General features: G+C 32.5%; 1 protein-coding gene across 5 annotated transcripts in view; it reads left to right on the top strand.

Moving 5' to 3' along the window:
* Positions 1-8,125, top strand: part of LOC119079675 (homeotic protein distal-less) — a 55,031-nt gene extending 46,906 nt beyond the window's left edge. For 2 of the 5 annotated variants that reach the window (XM_037187731.1, XM_037187729.1), the window contains exons 4-7: positions 4,464-4,605; positions 4,675-4,776; positions 4,848-5,019; positions 5,465-8,125. In XM_037187731.1, coding sequence (XP_037043626.1) covers positions 4,464-4,605; positions 4,675-4,776; positions 4,848-5,019; positions 5,465-5,483 — 435 coding nt within the window. In that variant the 3' untranslated portion in view covers positions 5,484-8,125. Of the gene's footprint in view, positions 1-4,463; positions 4,606-4,665; positions 4,777-4,847; positions 5,024-5,464 lie in introns of all 5 variants that reach the window. The other 3 variants (XM_037187732.1, XM_037187730.1, XM_037187727.1) reach the window with 2 other exon arrangements.
* Positions 8,126-21,692: the final 13,567 nt, after the last annotated feature.

The following is a 21,692-nucleotide window of genomic DNA, read 5'->3' as shown; positions in this document are numbered from 1 at the left end:
CGAGTAAGTGATGTCTGTGTTCTCAAAAACGATTCCCTGCGGAGCTAGTTGCTAATTTGTAAAATTTTTATTGTTTTCTTTTCTCAAGCAGCTGATCAATATTATCATGAAATTTATATTTAACGGTAAAACGAAAATAAAACAGTGAACGCACCGCCGCGCCGAAGAGGCTGTGTCTTATAAGTGTTATATCCGACAACTATATTTGAGTATTGATGATGATCTATGTGGCAAAAAAAAAATTTCCATTGATATTGGTAATAAATAAAGTGTTCAGACTTCAGTCGTAGCTGGAATAATATCGCTATACTTTCAAAAGCACCGACGACATCGATTTCCAGTTAAAAATCTTTCTCTATTTCCATTCATAATGTCATGTATACGTAAGCCCAGAGAATATCAATAGAATTTATAGTAGACTAGTGATAAATGCAATTAATATACACAGACCGTTCCGCGAAATAAAATAAATTAAATCATTAAAATGAAAATCAAATAAATAATTTATGAAAATTCATAAGTCGCTCGTGAAAAAAAAAATTGCACTGAAAAGAGCGCAAAAAAAAACCGAACAACTTGTATTACAATGTGCATATCTGCAGTGTAATACGAAAAAAAAAATCAACAAACAGCAACACACAACTACAATTTTCTTGAAAGCCGGGATGTCATACATTTGGTTTCCTTGATATGTCACCGGTCTGACTTTCTGCGATCACGTCGTTCATTCAAGCATTTCGCATATAGTTACTTGTGCAACTTTTTTTTTTCGTTGTTGTTGCTCATACAAAATTGTGTAAAAAAAAATCTACAATTTTATCAGGCAAAACATTACGATTTTTATTTATAAAAATGTGCTTGGGAAAAACTACTTGCGCTGTTTGTGGACTGTAAGAGTAATATTCAATTGTACAATTCTCGCTTGAATATTTTTTTGTTTGCGTTTCAGTTTTTTTTTTTTGCTTTTTTGTATGTTTCTGATAAAAACGCACAAAAATGTTTTGTACCGTACGTACAATCCAGTACAGCTTTTGTGGCCGCAAACTCCAGTCTCAGTAGCGTGAAAATCGTAATGAAATCCTGCAATTTGTTTGATCTTATCCGACGCTATATCTACGTTTTATATAATTTTTCACCTCATTTTTTTACCTTTCAATTGTTACGATGCATTTGTTTCATCTGAGCCGAACTATGTCCTATTGGAATTTTGTGATTCCCTTACTGTCTTTGGTAGAGCTCTCGGCTGTTGATTATATTTTCTTTTTTCTGTTTGTATTCCTTCTTCGACATATATACATATAAAATGTAATATCCACTGTTGCTCTTTCGTTTATTGCGTATAAATTGTGCACTTCTTTTCCAATTTTTGATGTTATAAAAGGTGTTTCATATATTTTTCGTTTATATATTTTTTAGCGAGATCGAATATGCTCACATTTATACTTTGACATTTTTATTTTCATTTGGATTTCAGTCTGTTTTGGGTTATATTCACAAAAATGCGTACGGTTTTGTTGATACTGTACGTATTTAGTCACAGTTATTCGAGTTATGGGTTGGTACATTTGGATCAAATAACTTGCGTTTCTACACGTTTTCACTGCCTCAGATGCAATTTGAGTTATTGAAGATATTGAAAATGTGCGCTCGCATTGCCATATCGATGAAGGCATAAGAAAATCGTTTCTATGCAATTCGATCCGATGCCTTTAATGGAAATTAATGATTCACTCCTGGTTAGTTCTTCCTAATGAAAACAGTGAACAATGACAATCAAATGAATATCGTTTGAGAGGTCGCGACCTGTCATGGGAGCCAGATTACCGATGTTAGGTCCAATCTATGTTTAAAACTTTTTCTCACAATTTTCTCTTATTTACTCAAAGAATAGTTCGTTCACAAAAATTCAATAGGGTGAAGATGATTCGCTGAAGTATTTTCACAGAAAGAGGCCGTGGTATAAAGCCATCGAAATCAAATTCTTATAGGATCTCGTCATCATATACATATGCGTTAAACTTTTCCTCTCGAAAAACTTTCTCACAAACGAATTTCATCTTAATAACATCAATTCCTCAACTAAATTCAATGAGCGTAGGAAGTGTAACTCTATTGTTGCAAGAACAAAATTGATTAAAAAATCAAACCACGTTAGAGTCTGATTAATATAACAATATGTCTACTGTTGTGGAAACGTTTAGCACAAATTTGTGTACTGTATAACCATATGATAACAACGCTGCAAGCTCGCCTCCACATTGATGCAATAGACAATGTAAGAGGAAAGTCTCGAACAATTTTTTTTTTCTAATACAGGTTGTGTGTAGCGACATACTTAGTAATTGACAAATTAGTCAGCAATTCAAAAAAAAGTACGACAAGACAATTTATATGTTAAGCAGCAAAAACGCATGCACATAATATCTAATATGCATCTTTATCGTGCGAACAATCCGATTTAATAGTGAACCGTTCGGATATGTTCATAATATCCAAATTGGAAAAGTCGATAGGCCTTATTTACACACAAAACAAAAATCTATAATTCAACTATAGATTCATGGACAAGATAGTGGTGGTATTGGATCGATATGAAATGACGATACGATGCAAAACCTCATAAATATGTTAAATATCTCGTCAAATGAGATTTTTATGCAATCAATCAAGTTTTTTTTTTCTCTTCATATTATACTTCTTCAGCTTTATCATTTTAGCGAGCTCATGATTTATAGTGAAACAACATTTTTTTACTTTATTTTTTTTTCATTTCGGTTTTTATATACAGGTTTGTGAGTTTTTTTTAAGAGAAAAAACTTTTTTTTTGTTGTGAGTATGAGTATGCAACAAGACTGAAAGATCATAAATAATGTTATGCACTTGATCTTACATTCTTATTTGGACCTAACGTTTATCGTGTACTTCAGTTTTTGCTGATTTTTTTTTCTTGAGATTAGTCCCACTCCCACTGCATTAGAGCTCGAGTTAAGAAATATTTCAATCTAATTTCGAATTTAAGTCTAACTGAATTTTTGGGAAACGAGTTCTTGAACATACGATCGGATATAAATTTGGCTTAACAAATGAAGAACTAGATTCAACTGTTTTGTGTGAATGCTCCCACGACTAGTTGAGAATTGTTAATACTACACAACTAGTCTTTAAAATGATGATTTCGTATGTATATGTTCATATTGGTTCTTTCTGAGAGTAAAATTTATTCAAAAATGTTTTACATTTTTATGACTGATGGTCTGAAACTCTGTCGGTGGACTCTTAAAAGTAATTTTCCTAGGCGAAAATTAAAAAAAAAATAGTTTGTTGAGTATTGAGAATACGGAACCTATTCATCTTTTATAAATGACAAGTGTCACATCTAATACTTCATTTATTAGTATAATCAGCTGGTTTTTGATATAACCATCTTTTACTTCATTCGTTTTAACATGGATTTTCGAATAAGTAGACTATGTTTACTGCAGGTCATCGCTTATTTTTTGTCGTTGCTGTCGTTATCTTTAACAGATGAGATTATTGAAATTCAATCTGATTTAAAATCTTTACTGGAAAATTAATTACACAACGAACGGGTAGTTCAATTCAATCTTATTTCAAATTTTCAAAAATTAAATTAATCTACTTTAGGTTGTATGTACTGGACCCAATTGTAGAGGATAATTAACTAAAATCATAATAGAAACTAGATCATCGATATCTGTTCATTCGTTTGCACAAATTTTCCTTGGATTGGTATATTTTTATGATAGGTTTGTAAAAACCCAATCTGTTAACCAATATATAAATTCAATAAAAAAATTTGAATGTCAGTTCCTACATATTTCCTGTGTGACACAGATAAAAAGCTATACTACACTACACAGACATGAAACAATATTGTTGCAGTTAATTATACATGCATAAGCTTCGTCAAGCTAATACCAGCAAGTCAACGTAGAGCTAAGAATTTTTCTAAAAAAAAATCTTACATTTTAGACACAGACATTTCAATTTTCATATAAAACGTGAGTTTCAGTTCCACCACATTTTTTCGTTACTTACGTAGTGTATAATCTTTAGATCTTTAAATTATTCCGTTGTTTCGAAGACCTTGTAACAAATTAATCATTTTACATTAATGCCTCTACTTGCATATAATATACGTTCAGCACATTATGTACATATACAATTCAAGTTGTGTTTCACGTTTTATTGCAGGTTCAGATTTGATTGCAAAATCATTTTTAGCGGATAATTTCGGTCTGTCCTATCTTTTCTAAAGAACTCTTACAGATTCTCCTAGATTGATTGACTTTTACCTCTCCCTAAATAGTTCTGTTTACTAGAATTAATCGTTGTTTTTGAGGTATGACATCATCAACGGATGTCTAGTCTAGTCAGTGTCTATTCAAGGAAAACTTTATAATTTATTGTAAATTTCAAAGAAATCTCTTTTCCAATTACAGGTGAAGATTTGGTTCCAAAATCGACGGTCGAAGTACAAGAAGATGATGAAAGCCGCCCAAGGTCCTGGCGTCGGTGGCGGTCTACCGTTGGGAGCTCCAACGCCCGGTTCACACAGTCCGAACCATCAGTCAATGCATCCAGGTAAATTGTTTTTATTGCTAATTGAATGTAATGTCAGAGTGTAACGAAACGAATTTGTTGATTTTACAGGTGGACAAGGCAATGGTTCAAGTAGTGGATCACCTTCACATTTTCTACCTCCAGGACATAGTCCAACACCATCAAGTACACCTGTATCTGAATTATCACCTGGTAATTGTTTACTTAAATATTTGTTAAAAGTGAATGGAACGGATTTGTAATTGCTTAACGTTTATCGATAGGTTTAAGTCCGCCCAGTCAAGCTCCATGGGAACAGAAACCACATTGGGGTGATCATAAGCCTCCACAAATGACACCTCAACCACCTCATGCACCGCCACAATCACATGCACAAATGGGTGGCTATGTACCTCAATATTGGTATCAACCAGAAACGAATCCGTCATTACTAACGTAGGTATTGTCTTGTGGATTTTTATTTGAAATTTTACTCGTATTTTGGTTTTGATCTGATTGGTGTATGTCTGCGGATGAGAGACCGAAGAAAGTTCAATGAGAGCTACCCTGTAAGAAAGTAGCGGTAACGTCTTCATGATTTCAAGTTCATTGAAATTAGCTATGAAGAATTTGTTGACCTTGAGGGCTTAAAATTCTACAGGAAATACTCTGGATTACTGATGAGGAGTTATTACTATCAAGGATTCAAAAGTATCTGATAGCGATAACTCTCGACGGGTCGTGACTTTCGAGAAAATTGTTTTTGCGTAAACGGTAGCAAGCAGATAGACGTCCCACCTTATCCCTAAAGTAGCTATTTAAAATTTCGAAACCAGTTTTCCTCGTAATTTTCTACATGTCATATTCAATTCATTAATTTTATTTTATCATTTGATTACAGGGTCTGGCCAGCCGTTTAACATCATGACTGGATTAGTACAACACATAGACACATCATTTCCTCATAATGAAGGGAATATTCACCAGTGGTCTAGGACAAACTTACCCAGTGTAACATATAAGAATTTATGGATGATCCAAAGTAAGGTTTCTTTTTTTAATTAAATTTAATTTCTTTTTCTTTTTGTAAACGAAAAATATTGTGTGACGAAGAAGAGTGTGTTGGAAAATGGAATAAAGAAAAGTGGAAAATTAAATTCAGAGAAAAAAAATAAGAAAAATAAAATTGGCAAATTATTTGAATATTTTTGAATGATCTCATTTAAAAATAATTAATTAATTTAATGAAGAAGAAGCAAAAATTGAATTTGTGTTTATCACTTGGAGTTTATTAATTAAAACAATTGTGTAGTAAACTATTAATTTATATGATAAACAGCGCTGTGCAATAATATTATAATGAACTTTATTATGAACAATTTGATTTTTAATTATTTTTTTATATTTTGAAATCGACATTGAGATATCGAGAACTACAAAAATTGAAAAACTGACCGGAAAATAATGGAATTTGAAGTGAAAAATTGATTTTCCATTTGGAGAAACGCAAGAGATAAATTTAAAAAATATTTTCAATCCAATATTAAGTTGTTGATCAACAAAATCGTGTCCGCACGGGCGTGACGCGAGTCTCTATTATTTTTTATTATTTGTGTTTCGTTGTAAATGGATGGAACATTTTTTCTTACTTTTTCTATTTATTTTGTTTAAAAAAAATTATTCTCCCTCTTTAAAAAAATTTAATTTAATGACATAAACAGAATGTGAATATGGACTGGACGGGATGTGTATAGTTAACTAATAAATTTTATTGATGTGAATGTATAAAAAACAATTGAAAAATGTTTGTAAAATAATGTAACTTTGTGGTGAATTTGTACAGTTTTTATTTGTCTCTTTTTTTGCTATAAATAAATTTAGACGAAATATCACCGTTGACCTATCTGCGAACTCACGTGTCGTGTCATTGACGCTCTTCAAAAATATTATTTTCTCAACGTTTCGCATTAAAAGGATAAAATTTAAAATATTGGATGTTGGGTAAAAAAAGTATTTTGAATCATTTCTTACTTATGCCAGACATTTTCAAAGAAAGTACAACGGGTAAACTATCCTGGATAGTCATCTGTTATCGGCAACGATGGCAAAAAATGAGCAATGAACGCATGTTAGGTCTCTTATTTATATCAAAACGTATACTAAAACACGTGAAGTAGAAGATTTTGTTTCGAACACTACGTGATACTTTGAACAAAAGTAGTAACATATATTAAAGATTAGCGTTTTCAGTTTCTAAAATGTGATTATATATCGTGACCTTCCTTCCTTTTGGTATCCCAGACAGCACTTTCCACCAAATAGTGCCAGATCAGGCCTGACTCGTCGTATTCTGAAATATCAGTTTTCTTTTGAATTAAAAGTGATTTTTTCATAGTTCAGTTAAACTCCTACTCAACGAATTTGTAGCCTCAAGAATTCATAATTCGGAGTACAGGTTTAATACGTTCAAAGCAAAGCGAGAGATTTCAAAACTATTTGTTATTAAAGGAGAGTCTGTTTCATTTTGACAACAAATCAAATTAGAGAAACATGCAAGGGAAAAAAGCTCGGGCAAACCTTAATGATGTTTCTTTGTTCAACTTTTTGTTGAGAAAACCTTGACATCATCGGGAATCAAGGCCGGATATTTTTGGTGGAAGGCTAGGAATCCACCAACGTCCCACCAAAAAAGCTTTAAGAATCATATTAGACAAAAATATAGAGTCGAAGTTACAATGTAAAAATATGACAAAAATAATTTCTTGTTCTCTAAGAATAATATGAGGTTCTGTGTGCAACTCCAAGAATATGAGGTTCTCAACAATTCTCAGGACAATTGATAATGTTTCACAGACTCCTATACCATCTGTCATCGGAAGCAACGTCAAAAATAAGCAAAGAGCTCTGGCTAATGCAGTTCTATATAGAAAAATGTATGTTAAAACCATAGAGGATTTATAACAAATGAAGTAATAGACATTAGACCTGTTCCGAATGTTTAGACAAAAATAAGTAACAGACTCGATATTTCTGCTAATGATTTGCTTTCCATATGTGAAAGCTTAAAGTGGTAAATTAGAAACAAATTAATAAAAGATTGCTCAAAGACTGCTAGACAACATTGGTAGCATTTGATTTTCCCTTAATTTCTTTAGTCCTCTTCATTTAACCCATTAGCCCGACCGTCTACAGATGTAAACCACGGAAAGCAAAGAAAATCCACGACTAGAAACTGTACAAACAATGTTGTTAATGTACAAAAAAATGCATAATGTAAATTAATTAAATTATAAAATCGATTTTTTTTAAATTAATCTAAATGACTAATTTGTAACAAAAGAGAAAAACTAGAAATACGAAAAGAACACAGCAAGACAGTAAAAAAACAAACATAGGAAATACAGTAGATATCGAGAGAGGAAGTACTACGGAAATTTATATGCTTAAAGAGTTTGGAAGAAAAAAAAATGAATAAAAATGAAGTTACAAAATCGTTTGACAAAAAAAGTATTTATATAAAAAAATGAAAATATTTCGTATTTTGTACCCAAATGGAAAAAAAGATTTTTTTTGTTTTGTGTAACTGTAACAAAAATAACGACAAATCTTTGTAGTGTAATTTTACATTGAAAATCTATAATGTTAAACGAAACATAAAATTGTCGATGAAACAACAAAACTTATTATGTAAAAAAACGCTAAAAAAAGTTTTTTTTTTATTTGTTTAGATTAAGGTCTATTGTTTAAATCTGATAACAAGCAAAACAAATTCTATGTAAAAAAATACGATGAAAAGGTATTAAATATTATTACAAAATTATATAAAAATTGTTTTTATTTTCTTCTTTTATTCAATGGATTTTGTGGAGTTTTTTTTTATCAAAACTAAATTCAAACAATTTTTTTTCCAGAGATGAATTATCTATAATCGCTGTGTTTATGCTACATCGGATGAACTATTTCCTCCGGAAAAATGCGTTTTACTTTAATAATTTTTATGAACCACAACTCTATTCAATAATTTTCGAATGTCGAAATTCGTTTCTAAATCGAAGAGTGGATTTGTTGTTGTTCTGTTGAAAAATACACTCAGAGTCGAAAAATCCTTGAACTACTTTGCGAAACGATTTTAAATGAACAACACTGCAGAAAACAAATTGCAATTCTTTGCTTTGTCAGCAAAATTTACCATTGCTCGTTTGTAGAATACTATTGCAAACTCATTTGCAATACAAATTTAAAATTCTGGTGCTTTTATGTATACAGAATCATCGACCAGTGTTTCGTTGAGTTAAAAAATCATTGTAGAAATTACATGTTGACTTCATTTATTTCTTACACCGGAGTATATCACATATTAACTAAAAAGTATTGTCCCGAGAAGCCTATTTTGTGAGTTGGAGTTAAATAATAATAATAGATAGAAAATACTGAAAATGTCGCTGTTAGAGTCATCTGATTGCAGATTGAATGTTAGCGAATGTCTGTAAATTCTCAAATTTCAGACCTCTGGAAAATTTCTTTTCTCTTAAAGCGTCCACTTTAAATTTACAATTTGATTTTAAGTGTCCTTTGCGTGCAAAGAAAATTAGGAGATTTCTTAGCTCCAGAAATTATCTTTTTTTTTTAAATTCAACTCCTATGAACTCCTATCATCTGTTATCGACATTGTCAACCGTAAAAACCGTTCACATAAGACAAATGTGGAATGCTGACGGGACGTCAGGAACGACATTATCGTTTTTTAGACAAAAATGATCTTATCGTTCGAATTTTTTTTACCAAGGTCGTAATATCGTCAAAAAAATTAAATTTTAAAATATTGTCTGGACGTTCAAAAAACGATAATATCGTCAAGAAAACGATGCGTCCAGACAATATTTTAAAATTTAACATTTTAGACGATATTATCGTACTGTGTGAAAAATTTAAGAACCATCGGTAACGCTTTTCCCAGTGCGAATTTAGTGTCATCGCTCACTTTACCGTTGAATTTCGAGTTAGCGGCCGTTTGGCTAACGTTCCCTAATAATATCCTTTTTTAGACGATATTATCGTTCCTGATGTTATTGACCGTGTAAAAGTGTCACCTCTCCGTGTTAATCATGAAAATTGAAATGAAAATAGATTATAAGGTTTTACGCGTTACGGCATGTTTCATTTTCATTTATATTGCCTAATCACGTAAAGCATTGTACTTACGAGGTTCCAAGTTGTTATTTGACAAGTGGGGAATACAGCCCTCCCCTTCGGGTCGGGCTGTAACACCCCACTTATCAAATACACAACTTGGAACCTCGGAAGTAATATACTATTACATGGTAAGAGAATCGAATCGAAGACACGAGCACTAAAAAATACATGTAACAACCATGTAAGTACAACGTCCTCCCGAAGCCTAGTGATTTTTTAAATAAACCAACCGAAAACTCTCACGATGCTCATTCGATGCCCAAACATTGTCAACAACGCATATATAATACGTACAAAAGAGCGATAATCTCATGTCATTGAAAATACGGTTCCCAAAATATCGCATTAAAAATCCATTTCACTAATAATATCATTTCATTCAATTCAGACACACATAAAAAGGGCTTCCCGCTGATTTTCGCTGTTGAACAGTCTTAAAATCCATTATCGGTCTCAACACCTTTTTTGTTACATTCATTCTGCTCGAAACTATGTATGGTTTGATGGTCTTTCATATCTCTCTGCAATTTTTCACTTTATAGTTTTACGTTCAACGAATTGCACAGAGGAAAAAAAAAAGTTTATTGTTGCGAAAGTATGCACTCGCACATATGCTTTGATTCAATTTAATAAAAGAAAATCCTGAAAATAATTTACTCCGCCAAAGAGACGTCGTTGAGTAATATCTGCGAAGAACTTCTACATGGGACAAAACAATTGAAATCAGCAGACAGAACAATGAAAATGCACTTAGTACACGTGTTTTATATTAGCAATTAGAGCTCGTATTTATGCTAAGTGAAGTGTTAAATGCAAACGTATTACACACTCTATGCATTACATTGAGATTACGTTATATTAGATGAAAATATTTAAATTATTATCATCTTTTGTGAATAAATTTTTGTGTTCAAATTAGATACACAAATTCTCGTGGAACAGCAAAACGCTTATAGTGCAATTAGTCTACGATTTAACAACCAGTATAGATTGTGGAAATTCATAGTGTGACCAAAAACTACAATTAATTGTTTAATTCTAACAAAATTTATGACTTGAATAAAGTCAACAATGTTTCGTCAACCAATATGATTCAATGCACTGAAAATCTTGGTGAACTAACAATTCGGAAAGATTGTTGCATTTGATAAGAGAGATGGTTCAGCAGCTTTTCAGGTGTGTGTGCTGTGCGTATATAGGGAAAAAAATTAATCGAGGTAAAAGACCTTGAGTAATGTCAACAATGTTTTTATTTATGCGGCTCATGTAAGCTAAGGAATTTCGGAATTGCTGTTATATATTTACAAAACATTGCATTTTGTTCGGTTTACGTTAATAGTCTTTTAGAATAGATGTTTTTTCAAATAAATTTAATTTATAATTTCATTCAAATTGATTTGAAATTAGCGAGTACAGAAAAAGGATTTATCAACACGTACAGTAAGAAGTTTTGCTTCTAGCACTATCGGTTCTATATGGCTTATCTACATAATGAATTTCCTCCTATTTGTGCCTCGATTGATATATTATATTGCTACGACGATAAGTGGATCGTTATTTATGACATGATTGTTTTTGGTTACAACGCTATTAACGCCTCAATTGTAAACATCGTTTGCGTGAGAAATGAAAGATTGAAAACCCCATTTCTATTATCTACTGATCAAAAGGAATTGCATGTACGTACATACCACACAACATATTGATGTGTACCATTTTCATCACTGCATTGCTCATATCCATGAAGCGAGTTATGAATTCCAATAATGCCACGTTATTACAACAATGACAACATAAATCTCTTAATTTTATGTTTACCTCTCATTCAATAATGAGGATTAAGCATTTTATTCACAAAGGTAATACAAAAGCCACCTCATGTAAACATGATACTACAATGGGTATTACTAGGTAAGTGCATCCTCTGGTACATTATTCAAAATCATAGGAATAACAACATTAAATAATTTTTGGGTAGAAGGAAAAAGCATTGCTAGAATTTAATAACTAATCCGGCCATTCAACAAAACTGTATGACGGTCATGATTGTTTGCTGTATTATATGTACGCAAAGTAAAACGAAGAAGTGTATTTGGAATCTGTTTCAATTTTTTGAACGAAACATTTAACAATGGAATCAAAGAAGAGTGAGTTGTTCACTTGTCAAATAAGATTTTCTGTGATACTCGTAAATGTGAGAATTTTTTTTTAAAGTGAACTTCACCTGCTTGAAAAAAAACGTTTTGAATGAGAGGTCAAATGAGTGTAATATTTCAGCTCATATCATCGAGGCATACCCAAATGTAGTTCTAAGTTCTAAAATGGAAGGTATTGATATCAATTGATAATCAGTTCATAAAATATTTTCTACCGACCCACTTTCTGCTCTAGAACTATTTCTGTTCCATTTTCTGAATATTATTGTGGTGATGGGTTGTTTCCAAAGATCTGGTCACCCCCTCGTGGTCAACAATATTTCTTGGTTTATGATATCAAGAGTGTTTTTTTCATTTCTGGACTTTCGGGATAAACTTCAACAGTCAACATTAAGTTGACGGAATTTTTAGACCCGTACTGGGGTCTTATAGGTTTCCCTGAGTAAGGGGAAACCTATTGTAGTCCATAGATGCCAAATCAGCGAAAAAAAATGTCCGTCTGTCTGTGGGTTCTCTAACTTAAGTAAAACGCATCCGATTTTGAAAATTCTTTTTTTTCCGTTTGGTAATGTCAAAAGACAGGATAAGTTCGAAGATGAGTGATTTTGGATCGAACCCTCCTGGCCCAATAAGTGCTTTACGGTTTTTCGAAGATATCTCCGGACATTTAAACGCTATACTCGTTAATGATACATCAAATGAAAGATATTTACAATACCGATCGACAAAAAAAAAGTTTCGAACATATTTCGTCTACTTTCGCTTTGTTAGATATGTATTGACTGTACCAATCAGGGAAAAAAAAGTTTATGAAATTAGGTTCACCGTAGCGTGAGCTAGGTCTCTTGGAGTGAGCTCTTATCCGGCTACTCGGCCGAACAGTGAACGTGGAGTATTTTGACAATATATCGAGTAAATTTTGACCGAATTTCATGAATTTGTTTTTGTTTGAAAGGTAATAAAGAATGTAAAGTGCGGTCTCTCTCTGCCGGCAGCCATATTGGATTTTAGTAAAAGTGACATAAAGTGGGAAAAACTGTACTTAGAGAGTTTCTGTTAACATAGAAGTAATTGGTTAAGTGTGTGGGGTTCTTCAGGCATTTCATATATGGACATCTATATAAAACTATATAAAGCTATATTGAGCTATATACAGGCATATAGAGCTATATAATAGCATATTCATTTGTGAAATGTTTATTTATAGTAAAATATAGGTAAATATAGCGGTATATAGCTGTTTAAATAGGAATTTATGAAATTTGACTTCGTACGGGGCTGTCGATATTGCCTTCGGCAATTTATTTTTATATGATAACAAGGCAAAGAGTGGATAATGTATGTGATTTTAAAGGGCGAACAGCTTTTCAGTAGAGACGAGTATGAAGTAAGAGAAATAAAGAGTTTCACATTAAAGGCTTTTGATACGAATAGGTGTTTCGTACGGATCGGTGTTAGATATGTTTTTTTTTGAAAATTGGCAGAATCAAGGTTCCACGGCCATTAATCAGACTATTAATAAAGTTGGATGACTGGAACAGTACTTTAAACGAGAAATTGACTATTTTTTGGAGAAAATCAACAAAAAATAATTCCAAAAGCAACATACTGGGGTCTCGACTGGGGTCGGCTACATCATATGTTATCTATAACGGCGACAAAAATAAACGACTAGCTATGACTCATATGAGCCAATATACCTTAATAGATTTTAAAAGAAATAAAGTAAAGATTTCGCATCAATCCCTTGCACTTGCTTAGTCAAATGAAGTAATAGATCAGATCTTAGAGAAATCATATGATGTATAAAATGTATCAAGTTAAATCGAAGATATTGAGATATTTGTTATTAGATCGAACCATATCACTATTCATATTCATAGAAAGACAAGAGACGAAACTTTAGATTTGGTCTAAGTTTTAGTAATTGACGAAATAAGTCATATCAATTGCTCTTAACTGTTTCCACTAAAAATGCCCTAGGCTTAATTCCTAGATGGTTACGAATTTTGAACTCGCCAAAAAGATTTATGTCCTTGAAACAATTTCAACTCTACCAAAACCTTGCCCAACCTACATCTTCACCATAATTAACATCATGATTCGGTTAGTGTAACAACGAAATACGGTTCCAATGCTAATGTCCATATAACTGGTCGATTCGACTAGAATTGTAGCCAACTTTTTATATTACGTTACGTTCTCCAAATGGTATTATTTCATGCCCAAAAAGATGTTCCCTCGTTTTTAAGAGCGCATTTAATACAAATATTTCTCAATTGAATGGTTAAAACGTACACCCAGCATACAATACACGGGATCGAAAAAAACTATATCAACCATAAAAAATATTTCTTTTCGTTTATGTTCATTGTTTAGTATTTTTATTGTTTGTTATGCAGTACTTTATATTCAACATGAAGAGGTGTGGTAGCAGTTTTTTTAAGATTTCCGGGACTTCTTAAGTTACATGCTTCTTTATTGCAAATACTATACATGTATAACCATTCATTTATTATGTGACGTTGATAAAACGTACTTAGAACATGTGTCATAATTTTTAACTTTTTTTTTCAATAAATTTCTTTTTATTCTTCTATAAGAATTATCGTTCAAAAAAAACCGTCTTATTGTCTATCATTAAATTATACATTAATTTTTGCGGTATATCATACCTTCTGGAGTCTATTATATATAGTTCATTAGATCCATCTATATATCTGTCCAATTTAGTAAATGCATTCTGATGTGAGCGTTAATGTTTTGCAATCATTCATTCAAAACAAATCGGAATTCGTTTCGTAAATTAGTGGTTTCGAGTTACATTGAACGCGTGCCCTTAAAACTACTTATTAAATGTATGATTGCAGATTTCATTTTATTTTATTTTTTGTCGTTGTTGTTGTGTGTTAATAAAGTTGACAGCACATAGTGTAAGGATAAATTACTATAATCATAATCGAATATTTCCATTTTCCGAATTAATGTTTGGGACCATATGTTCGCTGTTGGTCTTTATGATGTTTTCCTTTTCATTTTGTCCGTGCGACTATTTTTCAGCTTGATATGGCTGTTGGTCTGGCACGTTCTTTAGATTAGTGTGAACGTTCATTATTGTTAGAATTAGAGAGATAGAGACAGGAAGATCGGTAACCTTTTAATGCCATGATTAAATCTGCTACTTCTTTTGTTTGAATGTACATTATCAGGTATGGTCTAATGTCAACTCGGAGGACATAACAATTTTGAAAACGGATTGAAACGCGCTTATTTTCATGTTATTTTGACATAAATAATGAATGCGTTCAAGATAAATCGACAGATTTCGAAAGAATCTGCCATACCTAGGGTTATTAACATTCATTGGATAACAGATGATTTACCGTTTGTGAGAGATCTGTCAATACCTGATAATAGCTCATGCCTTCTAAGATTAACTAAAGTTAAAGCTCAGCCAATTAGGGGGGAGAAAAATCACAGGAATTAACAAAGATGAAGATTGAATGAAAGATTCACTAGAAAGATAAAACTTCTGATCATACCAACGGATGGGCAACTTTGATACTAAAATTCCTCTGATGAGGGCATTAATATTTTTAAGGACGTTCTTACAAAACTACCTAAAATCCCATAATGAACTGTATTAGCCATACAATATATGTGACCAACTATCATCAACCTCTATTCTCTACTTAACTCTGGAGAGTAACACTCCTTCCACAGACATTATTCTCGAAATACTAACAAACATTACCTGATATGCAAGCACACGATGTGTGTACAACATCCCATAAACAATGATCACCCCTATGTATGGAATAAATATTTCTTGCCGACGCCGACAGATGTAAATATTTTATATGCGACAAAAGCACCGACCATTGACAAAAAACCGAACTAATTCTGTACACAGAAATGTATCCGATTATTCTATTGAGTTGATTGAGAAACCGTTAAAGTATACTTTACGGTCGGGTACGACTATCTAACGTGAAGAAAGGAAGTGATTGGCGAATGGAAGTCCTTTCTTTTATGTGTTTACAATAAAGAGTAAAATCGAATGAATGCATTGTATTGTATTGTTGCGTTGTTACGCTGGAAATATTATTCGAGGGCGTTTTTATCAGCGATTTTTTTTTATTATTCGAAACTCTTTGTAGTTGCTAGGAAAAGAGTTCATATTCGTGTAGCTGTTCGTATTGTATACATTTTTGTATTGCATTTCTATAAAGAACACTCGGAGTATGTTACATTCTTTAATGAGCTTGGAGTGATATTTCGGTGCGGTAGTATTTCAACATCTGTATCCATGTGCGTTAAGAGGATTCGATTTATTTCGTTTTTATTCTAAGTCACGATGGGTAGGTTTAATTGACGGCTCATGAGCGATTCATATTTTTTGTTCAATTCATAAGTAACTCATTTAATGTGTGTATGCACGTCTATATTTTTACAACAAGCAGGCATACAAAGTAGCAACCAAACTTCGTGATGATGGAAGCAACTGAAGATGAACAGTTCTATACTGTTCTGTGACCACCATCACATTCGGAGGTCGAAACAGCGTCTTTGCCTCAAGTTTATTCACTAAACGTGAACCATGGGAAAAGGAAAAGCAAAAAGCTTTGTTCTTGAAGTTTTGTCTTTTATTTTAGCTTTTCTTATATAGGCATTTCAGCTGGGAAGTAATTTAAGGGATTCCAAACGTCCTGGATAAGGACGCAACGATTTGATCTACACGGGATCTTCAGTAAATAATAATGTAAGGCAAAGGAGCGTTGTGTTTTACTGTCTCGTCTATGCTTTCCCAAATAAATTAAAAGAAAGGAGCTGCTGAATAAGTTTGTTGAAACAAATGTATTTTATTCGTAGTTGTGCCAATCCGAGCAACACGTATATGTGGGTAGCCCGTTGCCAAATTGCAACGTAAAAAATGCAACCTTCAAATGGTCCCAATAATAAAAATAATTATTTTGACTAATGTGACACTAATTTTTTTTGTAATAGAGTTGCCGTGCCGTGCTCTTTTTTAAAACCATATCGACGTTACACGAAAAGGACAAATTTAAAACTTCACTTCATTTTTGCACACCAAAATGGCGATACACAAAAAAGACGTCAAAGTCGCAAATTATTCATTTTCGAACACCGAAATGGAAACAGGAGACGTAATATTTTCATCACAAAAAGGACATCCGCTGCTCATACTTCATTTAATTTATTTTTAAAAGTGTAAAATTTTCTATGACAGAATACACCGTACAGTTTTACCACCTTATTTTTCCTAGTTTTGCTTGCTAGAGAGGGTATTGAATGAGCACATTACTTAGTCTGAAACAGGAATGACGATCTCCAAAAATTAAATTAGCTTTTATAAACGGCAAACGTATCCTCTAAACCTGTCAAATTTTAGTATCACTTAGAGGGATTCTTTTGAAAAACAGCCTACCGAAAATGCAAGCATTTTCTAGTGGAATTTTTTTAAATGTGCCTAGAAAGGACTTCGACCCTAGAAACCAGTGTGGATGAATTTTAAACCCAACAAGTCCCTATTCGGCTAATGACACCCCACACGACAATGTACGGCTCGTGTGACTGAAGAAATTTTTGTAAGAAAAGTGCAAGTTTTTGTTTTTTGATCACCTTTAACCAGCCACGCAAGCTTCGAAGAATTTTTTTTAAAAGTGGTTTTGGCTTCAAGGGTCGAATACCTTTCTAGGCACGTATAAAAAAGTCGAAGGGAAAATGCGTCCGATTTCGGAAGGCTGTTTTTCAAAAGAATCCCTCTTAGTGTTACGTTTTCGATAACAGTAACAGATGACTTTACCACGCGATGGTGAAAGAATTGTTAGCAATCTTATGATAACTCGTGAATCACCACCATTTCTTTCTAATCAATTCTACAAAGACATTAACCTGATACTTATACGACTTTCTTACGCTATTACAAACCTACAGTGGTGGTATCGTTCTTCACTGATAAATAGTTTCGTCTAAGTTTACGTTTTCGTCAAGTTTGGCCAGACGGATGAGACGGATCAACTAAAATCCGAGCGGTTTCATAATATTTATCAAATTAATTTTAATAAAGTGATTACCATGTTCAATGCAAGATAACATAATATTAGACTATCATCACCCTTTGATCACTGAACACTGGTTTATAACTTTATGGTAGGAACGCTGTTATTCTGTTCTTTTAAATTAATCAATTTTTTTGGCTAGTTTCCTTACAATAGAAATCGTGTGAAACAAATATTGTTGAACTATGCGTACAAAGAAGTTAATTTATTATAAAAATCCGTCAAAAATTAGACACACCGTTAATTCGGCTTTGCTTTGGCGATGTATACCTGTTAAGAAGCTATGAATGAAATATCGTTCATTTACACTCACACAGTTGAAAAAAAAATAGATATCAAACTGTGGACAAAACTATATGATATGACTGATATGTGTAGTATTCTCTTCAATAGCTTGAAGGTGTAAATTCGTTTTTTTTTCTTCAATAATAAATTGACTTACGCTCTCCAGTCTATGTCATGGATTGATTAAGAATTGTGTTTGTGTTTTTTGTGTTAATAATTTTCGAAATTAACAAATTTTTTTATCCGACTCCTTAACTCTTTGGATATTATTAATAACTGATTGTCTACGGTTCATTCTAATTAATGTACAGTTTCGGTGTGTATAGGTTTTTGAAAGGTATAGCTTCTGCTTTTCACATTTAAAAACTCAATCGGCGCAAAGTGTTACCAGACCTTTTCGAGGTGTATCGGGATTAGTACGTTTTCACTTGCATTTGTTGCCTTTGAAATTTGTGGAGACTCAAAAATACTTCACTGATTGATGAACTCATTCAACAGTGACCTTCGGGTTGGCAAGTCAAGTGCAACTAAATGTTTGTTTGCGAAGATACAGTCAAAGAAATTCAAAAGAACTGGTCTCACGATGAGAGGATGTAAAATGCTTCGAGACAAAGATAGCAGGAAAAAAATCTGCGTGTTCATGGTAGTAGCAGGGCTGTGCTTAAAGCAATTGAAGTAACAGATTTTCCCTTAACCTCTTTAAAATACTTTCATCAAATGAAGTTATAGATTCGATAATTTTGTTGGTGATATGCTTGCAGTCTGCGAGAGGTTTAAGACTCAATCAATTTTTTACGTTGATTTACCATATCATACTAATGAAGTTTATCTTGTCATGCCATAATGTCTGCGTACCAGGGTCTACTGTAGAGAATTTAATTCCCAAAAATTCCAAACATTTCTCGATTCTAGTTTCTCTTAAATACCATCCAAATATAATCGATTTCGCTCAAAAACATTAAAAAAAACACCTAAAAAGGCCATAAAAAAGTGTATCGTTCTATCGTTACTTGTTGTTTTGGAGAAACAGATTATGAAATTTAATTCACCTAAAATATGCCCTTCTGTGGATCCTCTTAACTTTATCCAGACCTGATTTCGTTAACATACTGACTAAATTTTATTGTAACTTTTCGATAATCTCAAGTTTGCACTTTTTCCAGCCGATGCTACACTTCCTAATTATAGCAAAGATCTGAGTCAAAATGTAGAAAATTGTATTATTTTGACTATTTTATTTTGAGATGGACCATCGGAATACCTTCTTTTAAATAGTGGGGTGAAATTGAGTTAACTTTTCGTAGATGGTTGGTAACCATATCAATACTATTATTATCACAAGATATTATTCTTGTAATAACCTGCTTAATCTTTAATAAAGTCCGTGGACGGTTTTCATTAATATATGACTAGTGGTGGAATCACTTGGCCCCGTTTAGTGTGCTAAAGGTAGATAATAGTGCGTATTGAACTTTTTTTTTTAAATAAAACAATTGCGTTTTATAATCATTAAAAATGAACGTAATTTCAATGATCACGTGGATGACCACCAATCGGTTTTTCTGTTTTTCCATGCTTAACTCTCCGTTAACAAAAAGAGGTAAACGAAAAAGTCTTTCAAAAAAAAAGAACTGTAACCATCACAATCTTTTTTCTAATAGCCGCAATTAAGTTGTTTTTATTGGTTATGTAAAGGTCAAACGAAGGTTTTTAATTGAGTTGAATTTGTTGAATGAAACGAATACTCATGTTGGTTATTGCGATACAAGCGCAATACTTTTTGTAAATAAATAAGGAGCTGAAATTTTCAAGTGTACTGATTTAATGTCTAACACAGTCGTACACAGGTAGTGCATTAACCATTAAGTAACATGATGCAATAATTTTTGCTATAAATTTAAAGAAAAATCTTCTACGACATCTATAGAAAAGCTTCTATCTAAACTACAGTTATCGCAAATTGTACACATTTTATGTTAATCAGCTACACTGGTGACAACAAGAACAAACTCGGACAACGTAATTCGTTACGTTTTAGAAAACATTATTTATACTTCGTTCACATGGTCTTACACTCACCTGTATAATGCCTAGATAATGAATGTGGTGCGCGTAAGTATAGAGAATGGAATGAAAACACACAAGTCGTAAATAATCGAATTACAAATTTCTTCATAACATTCTTCCATGGATATGCGTATAAAATGGCAGAGCCATCTTGTAGGGAATGGAAGAATTTCGCTATGAAATAAAAACGTTTGAATGAAAACTAATTTGATTTATTGGTTGTTGTTGGTGTAAACCTATTTCGAGCAGATATCGGAGCTCGATGCAGCAATTATGGCATATGATCATATGGACTGATTTTGATAGGAAAATTATTTTCTTGAATTTCTCGTAATTTTATAAGGTTTCTAAATTGGCAGAGACAAATCTAAGAAAATGTTCGCTAAAACTTAAAGAAATCCACAAAGATAATTTTCTGCGCACTGATGTTGTTTAAGACTAATCAACAAATATTTCTGTTATCGATAACAAGGAATAAAACCTTTAAAAATGAACGTACAAGACACACCACACACAAATACCTTACAGCACAAGCTCGAAAATCTATAAAAGCAAGCTACAGTTTTTCAATTCTCTCTTTCGATTGCCTTTTCAACTACAAAGTCAAAAAAATCATCCTTGTAAATTCCAATATGTTCTAATTAGAAGCTGACTGTAACTATTGTGAGTATTAAAATTCTAATAAGAAAAAAAGTCTTTCCGTTCCTATTCTGCATACTGTTTTTAATTTCGAATGGTGTCTATGCAACACCACAAACATATTGTTAAATTGAGTTGGTATGGTCAGTGTTTTTGATAATGCACAAAAAATTTGTGGTAATTCAAATTAATGAAATTAAATATTTCGTATCAGCCAGACCAGGCAAACTGTAACACATTTACGCTTGCAGGTTACGATTTCACAAATAGATCTTGAAAAATGAATGCATTTCTTACACCTATTTTCGCCTACAAATACAGTAGCAGCAGCAGACGCAGTGGCAAACAACACAATAATTTAACTTACATCTTTAATTGAATTAATAATTTACTTACGTCTTCATACCAAGCGGTTATTAGGATGCATCAAAAATGATTCTTATGTTCTCTGGACATTAAAGAACTTCTGCTTTGCACAGGCACATTATCTAATCTCTGTTGTCTGCAGCATGTATAACTATACTTATACATAACTTGACGATAAGTAAGTTAAGTGCTTAAGAGGAAGAATGAATTAAGTTCAATTTGAGTCAATCACAGCATTTATTATCAGTTACGATATGCGTGTATGATTTTTTTTTTAAATCTGCTACTGCTGCACGACAATGAGTTTATGTTGTCTTCACTTAATTTGATGTAATTTATG

Source organism: Bradysia coprophila, unplaced genomic scaffold (genome assembly GCF_014529535.1).
Source record: "Bradysia coprophila strain Holo2 unplaced genomic scaffold, BU_Bcop_v1 contig_324, whole genome shotgun sequence".
NCBI lineage: Eukaryota > Metazoa > Arthropoda > Insecta > Diptera > Sciaridae > Bradysia > Bradysia coprophila.
The sequence above is the reverse complement of the archived record's forward strand: the minus strand, read 5'-3'. Positions and strand labels throughout refer to the sequence as shown.